The 6,833-nt window shown below is 36.7% G+C and overlaps 1 protein-coding gene across 2 annotated transcripts in view; it reads right to left on the bottom strand.

Moving 5' to 3' along the window:
* The window catches only part of LOC116032441 (UDP-N-acetylglucosamine diphosphorylase 1-like), an 8,194-nt gene extending 4,837 nt beyond the window's left edge, over nucleotides 1-3,357 (bottom strand). Inside the window, exons 1-8 of one of the 2 annotated variants that reach the window (XM_031275001.1) lie at nucleotides 3,008-3,357; nucleotides 2,251-2,435; nucleotides 1,781-1,835; nucleotides 1,527-1,678; nucleotides 1,101-1,140; nucleotides 691-783; nucleotides 502-611; nucleotides 328-402 (exon numbers count right to left, since the gene is read on the bottom strand). In XM_031275001.1, the coding sequence (XP_031130861.1) occupies nucleotides 328-402; nucleotides 502-611; nucleotides 691-783; nucleotides 1,101-1,140; nucleotides 1,527-1,678; nucleotides 1,781-1,835; nucleotides 2,251-2,403 (678 nt within the window). In that variant the 5' untranslated portion in view covers nucleotides 2,404-2,435; nucleotides 3,008-3,357. The remainder of the gene's footprint in view (nucleotides 1-327; nucleotides 403-501; nucleotides 612-690; nucleotides 784-1,100; nucleotides 1,141-1,526; nucleotides 1,679-1,780; nucleotides 1,836-2,250; nucleotides 2,436-3,007) is intronic. The other variant, XM_031275002.1, reaches the window with a different exon arrangement.
* Between the last annotated feature and the right edge of the window lie 3,476 nt (nucleotides 3,358-6,833).

Here is a 6,833-nt window from a genome sequence, read left to right as displayed (position 1 = left end):
GGGGGGGGGGGGGGGGGGGGGGGGGGGGGGGGGGGGGGGGGGGGGGGGGGGGGGGGGGGGGGGGGGGGGGGGGGGGGGGGGGGGGGGGGGGGGGGGGGGGGGGGGGGGGGGGGGGGGGGGGGGGGGGGGGGGGGGGGGGGGGGGGGGGATTAGTCAATTTTGCTTGGGAAACAACTAACTAACTATATGCCTACAAAAACGTCACAATGGTTTCCATATGATCAGCGGACACATTAATATATTGTTGCAAGGAAATGTGGCATGTAACTCTAAGCCTATGAGGTGCAAACAAACATTTTTATTGTGATAGGAAAGAAATCACCATACGCTATATGGAGTCTCCATAATAAATCTTCCATCCTTTGAGACACATGGAATCGTGCCCTGCTGGAAGAATGTAACCTGCATCCAAAAACAGTTCCTTTCATTCCAAGTGCCCAAAAATAAATGAAAAGATATGCAACTAAACACCAAAGAACATAATAAATTAAGAGTAATTACTTGATCTTCATCAAGGCCAAAATATTTATGACTTTCAAAAAATTTGCGTGTTGGTTCATCTGTGAATGGACTAGTCATAATGTACCAATGAATTGGAACAATGCCAGCACCTGCAAATTATGTACCGCTTAGAAGCATCTGTGAATTAAGTCAATTAACATCCAGCTGGGAATTGAAGAAGATGCTCACCTTCATTTGCTGATCTAGCTGCTAATCTTTGGACACGCAACATTCTCTCAGCTTGGATTTGGAAAAGTGATTTCCCAGACGGAAGTCCAATATCTGCCATGAAAAGGAAAGGATATAAATATATGCTTCTCTCACCTTTGATTTTAATGGAATTGGAGAGGTTTCAGAAAAATCACGAAGTTCCAAAAAATGTAATATAAAAGAATTGAAAGCATTCATTTGTTAATGGAATACATATTAGAAACCCAAGTATGGTGAAGCACAGATGGAGAGAACATGTAATTCCATGTGAATCTTTTGCAGAAAGATTGGAAATATTGATTGAATCACATATTCCTCCTCTCTGGTTGAACTGCCAACAAAGCAATGAAGATTGCTTGACAAAATCAAATGAAAATGAAATTACTCACTGAAACATCCTTTTGGATCTGAGCTTCCAAGTCGAGTTCCCTGCACCAGAAGTTATATGGAAAAAAAAACAAAAACAAAAACAAAAAAAGCAGTAAGAACAACCCAAGAGAGAACCTAAATGAAAAGACATGTGATTGTACACATAAGAAAAAAAACAAAGCCACTTTGTGGACAGATATATGACCACTTGCATATTGCAACATAAGTATCCTTAGAATGAATAATATGTTCCCACTATTGGGGGAGGAGGCAGCAAACTCCTTACAATTTATTAGGTGTAGTAATTGATAAGTATGATATTTTTAACCTTTAAAATATTATACTTGTCTCCTACTCCAACAGAGGCATAAATGCTGCAACTACTTTAAGCAAGCATAAAGGTCCAGCTGTAATGACATATCAACAACAATTGATCAGCATCTTACCTGCCCACCAGACAGGAGCAACACAGCCAGTTTTCCTTCAGCAATGGCCTTCATACCCATATTCCACCATCTATCTCTATCCTCCACTGTTCGTTCCTCCACTGTGGACACGCAGCTTTCTGGCACTGGCTCTATTGCTGCTGCTGGGAGGCCTTTAAGTTTTAGCCCCAAAATATAAGGTAAAATTAGATGCTCTGGAATTGAAAAACTATTGAGCTACATGACAAGAAATGAACAAAGTTGAGAGCACAGACCTTGAAAGCGAAAGGAGCATTGTATGATCCTATCAATCCTTGGGAGATCTATGTTCTGCAAAGCTAAGAACCTTACTGTTACTAATCTTTACAAGTTCGGATATGCGTTTCTATATATATAACAACCGACACAATTGCATTCCATAGTTATAGAAAATACATTAAGGACTATAACTCATTCTTCTACATAGTAAAAGATCATCCAAAATCTAAATCTGTAACATCATTTCTTCCATATAAAAATAACACAGCCTTGACCATATAAACATTCACATTCCGATGAAAAAAAATTCAAGGCTAATCTTTTACTACAAAAATGGTTTTAAAATCAAAATTAAATCCAGACTTCCAATTTTGCCTTCAATTAGTGAGGAGGGAAGTTCCAAAGTAAGCAAAATTCAAATTGACGAGCTACGACATGAAAAGATAACTGAAACGATAATGAATCAGTGATAGGATGGGGAAATGACCTCAATGTCCTTGACGAGAAGGTCGCGTTCGTCGGCGGAGAGCTCATCCCAGAGGGCAAAAGCATCTTCTTGGCCATAGTCTTTGAGCCGCTCTAGCAGGGCCTGGGGCGGAGGAGACGCCACGGAGGTAGTGTCGGTCACCTGTTCCCTCATCCTGTGTCTCCAATCTGAACAATTTTCTCGGTCTACATAATTCCAAATCCAAATTAAATATAAAACTACACTTGAAAATTTTTAAAACTAAAATATAACTATCCGCAAGTCCAAAATAATTCCAAGTCTCCAAATATCATATGACATGCAAAGAGCCAAAGTCGCAAAGATACTAATCCAAATCCAAATACAGTAATAGTGTAATACTACAAAGTCAAATTGCCAATGCCAAGTAGCCAACTGCCAAGTCTAAACACAGTAATGACAGTACACACTAACAAACACATTGACAATTGCCAAAGTGCCAAAAAGAGTTCATTTCAAAGGCTCAATTTATAAACCCAGTGTCCAGTGTCCAGTACAGCAGTACTCCAGTCAACACTCAACGCCCAAAATTGTTTATACAATTAATCTATTATACTGGTTAAACACTTAATTAATCATAAAATGAACAATTTTATTTCAAACACACTGTACAAAAATTTACAAATAACATATGTCCAAACACATTAAAATTTCAAATATTAATGAACAATTAAAGCAATGACAGCATATAATGTATGAAATCCCTTTTAATTTTAATATGTAAAAACTAAAAATTTACCTTACAGTGTCTCAGTGAGGCAGAACCGCAAAGTGGCTGAGTCGGTGCAGTGAGATCTGAGTGTCTGACCGTCTGAGGATGTGAGGACTGAGGAGCGAGGGCGGAGGGCGTGAAGCGCAGAGGCGGTGAGAGACCGGAGACGAGGGAGAACCGTCGTCTGTGGCTGTGGAGTGGAGAAGGGGAATGAATGGATTAGGGAACGATTTTCTCGGTCTAGATCTCTCGGTTTTCTCTCTCTAGATCTATAGGTAAGTGTATATATAGGCAGGGAGGAGGCGTCGGGTGAAGACTGTGTGAGCTGTTTTTCTTCTTCTTCTGCTGGCGGTTGGTGGTTATAGAGAGAGAAGAAACAGTGGCGAAGAAGACAAGAATAAAACCAATCCTTTCATGGTGAGTTATTTACGGAAATACCCTTCTCCGCCATTGTTTTATCACAAAAGTACTTCACCATGATTTAATCATTCAATTACTATAATAATGCCGAAATTTCAGAATTTGAAACAAAATCAAGGTTCAAGACTTCAAGTGTTCAACTCAAAAATTAGCTGATTTGACTACTTTCAACTGTTTCAATGATAATATTTGTTTAATGATTTTCTCTTTTAGTTTGATTTGGCGAATATAATAGCAAAAGTCGGCGGTGAAACATGCTTTCGATCACTGCTTCTCCATAATTTCAGGCTGTTAGAATATTGCGCCCCTGAAATTCGTCTTGAAATATCTGCTATGGTTGCACTAATTGGAAGTGACGAAGGAGATGAATGGAAATGTTTGCTATGGTTGCCTAATTTGGAAGCGTAGATGAAGTGAAGAAGGAAATTATGGAAATGGGCAGAAGCTGTCATGCTGTGCAAGGGGCCAAGGGCATTTAGGGCTTTTACATTCATTTTGTAATTACAATTTAGCCCAAATATTGTGTAGAAATTTTAAATTCATCATTTTAGTTTGTCTTATTTTCTCTTATTTCACTAAGGCTATGTTTGAAAAGCAGGAAAATTATTAATGGAAAATGAGTCATTTTTCAGAAAATATTTTTCTTTCTAATGCTTGGTTTCATTCTTAAAAACTGTCATGGTGCGTTTGGTCAATTTTTTAGAAAAATGAGCATAATTATTTTTAATATATTGAAAATATACAATGGTGGTGGTGGGGTGGGTGGTTGGGTGATGGGGGTAGTGGGGAGGTGGTGGTGGCGGTGACGACAAGGGAGGGGGGATGAAGGGGGATTGGTTGCTTCACTACTGCAAATGTAAAATGACTTCCCAAAGAAAAAAGGGAAGTCATTTTCCTGAAAATATTAGCTATTTTTCATTGACAACCCATTGTTTCCATTGACTTTAAATTTTTCTTGTTTTCAACACACCCTAAATCTAATCCTTATCAACACATTTGGTGTGTTTGGAAAGTAGAGAAATGACTTCTAAAAAATAAGTCATTTTTCAGAAAACATTTTTTTTCTATTGTTTGGTTGCATTCTAGAAAACTGTCTTGGTGTGTTTAGTTCATTTTCTGGAAAATGACCATAATTATTTTTAATTTTAAATATTTAAAATATACAATAGTGGTGGTAGGGTGGTGGAGGTGGTAGTGATGATATGGTGAGGGTGGGGATGGGGATGGGTGGTGGTGGTGATGGTGGGTGGGGTTGTGGTGGTGGTGGGTTGCGGTGGCAGTGGCGGCGGCGGGATGATGGGTTACTCCACTACTTGCAAACGGAACATGACTTCCCCAAAAAAAGAGAAGTCATTTTCTTGAAAATCTCATATATTGTTTATTGACCACACTCCAGTTTTTATTGACTTTCATTTTTTCCCCTCTAGGCTCTAGCCAAACTCAGAAAATAAAAATATTACAAATAAGTACAACATCGACACAATTAAATAACACTCTGTAATAAGTTTAGAATATAACAATAACAACACTAAGGGTGTGTTTGGTTGGGGGGTTTAGGCATAAGGTATGGGTATCAAAGTGATTGTTAGTGTTTGGTTGATAGGTTTTGTGAATGCTACTATGGGTTTGGAATACCCCATTAATGGCAAAACCCATACCCTTATTAAATAAGGGTTTCATCTTCCTTCATCATTTCTTCCCCAACTATTAATAATCATTCCCATTCCACCCAACTACCAAACATGCTAAATACTTTCACCAAAACCCATTACCCTTACCAAGTATTTGATACCCATTCCGATTCCGATTCCCATGTGCGAACCAAACGCACCCTAACAATTTTTTAAATAAAATTATTTTATAATTTATATAAATGTCCATATAGGTTATTTTATATGTAATCAGTTTAGGGTAAATAGTTATTTTATCAAAAACAAGACAATTCTAATTAAAATATCGGTCATGTGCAATATATATATATATATATATATAATTGCTTAAAAATTATGTCAAAACATAAAATATTCAAGGGAAAAGTGTTAAATTGGTCCCTTAAGTCATTCGGATAGTCCAATTAGGTCCCCTAAGTATTAAAAAAAAAAAAAAGCTCCATTCACATCCCTAAATATGTAAAATAGTGCAATTGAGTCCAAAAAAACTTGTATAGTAGGCCAATAATTTTGTTGATGGAGTACTAAAAATGGTCATGCCACAATAATACTACGACCAAATGAAGATGTTTTAATAAAAAATGGCTAAAAGTGGATTGCCACCTATAAATCTATGACTATAAGTGAAATTAACTCATTATTCTAAATATAAATAGAAAGAGTTGAGGTAAATCGCAATGTGTATCTTAATTGGCTTACAAATTTTTCTCCTCTAATCCTGCACTGTTAGTAAAATAAAATTTTTAAACTTATTTTGAGTTACGTAATAAATTAAGTTGGATCAAGAAGACAATTACACAAAGAATTTCATATTATATTATTCTTCTCCCAAAATGCAGGATTCCAAGAAAATCAATTAATGCATGATTGGGTTGGGGGCAATGGTTTTTATAAAGCTAATATAATACTCCGTACATATTTTAAATTATATTTTCGACTGTATCAAAAGAAGCATCAATTACTTCATTTATATAGAGTTTAAATACGCACCACTGTGGTACGGTCGTCATTACATAATAATGATGATGAAGATACAAAGTAATAATAATAGCAATAGCAACTTTCAAGTATTGCACCAATAATAGAAGCTCAAAAGTTTAAGTAAAATGGTAAACAAATAGTGTATGAGGGCAAATCATTCTGTGGACCCGGGTCCACCTTGCAAGGTGGACCTAAGTCTAAAAATACACTATTTATATATGCATGTTCATAATTTACCTATTGAATGTTTACAATTTGTATATTGAATATTCACAATTTACATATTGAATGTTTACGATTTATATACTGAATATTTATAATTTATACAATTTACATACTAAATGTTCACAATTTTATATACTCAATATTCACAATTTACATACTGAATTGTGAATTTTTTATTTTTTTTTTTGAAGAGAAAAACGATGCTGATATTAATAAAGGTCCATGTCCAAAGCGCAAACAATGGACGGGAAAGGAAAAGAAAGACAATTCTCACAATCAGACTTGGACAAAGCCTCCCTAGCTAACAAATGGGCGACTTTGTTCGCTAACCGTTTAGTAAACAAAAAGCTAAGTCTAGAAAAACTTTTAGCTATTTCCTTAACATCATTAAGTAAAAGATCAAAGTACGTAGAAAGGGCTTGATGCTTGATGTTGTTGATGATCTTCATGCAGTCTGTTTCAATTTGGACACCATCTATATGATTCTCCTTTAGCCATTTCAGGGCCTCCTTGACACCCATTACCTCTGCTTCATCCGGTTTGAGTGCACCTGACTT

This window comes from Ipomoea triloba, chromosome 10 (assembly GCF_003576645.1).
Source record: "Ipomoea triloba cultivar NCNSP0323 chromosome 10, ASM357664v1".
Lineage (NCBI taxonomy): Eukaryota > Viridiplantae > Streptophyta > Magnoliopsida > Solanales > Convolvulaceae > Ipomoea > Ipomoea triloba.
Note: the sequence above shows the minus strand (reverse complement) of the source record. Positions and strands in the feature narration are given on the sequence as shown.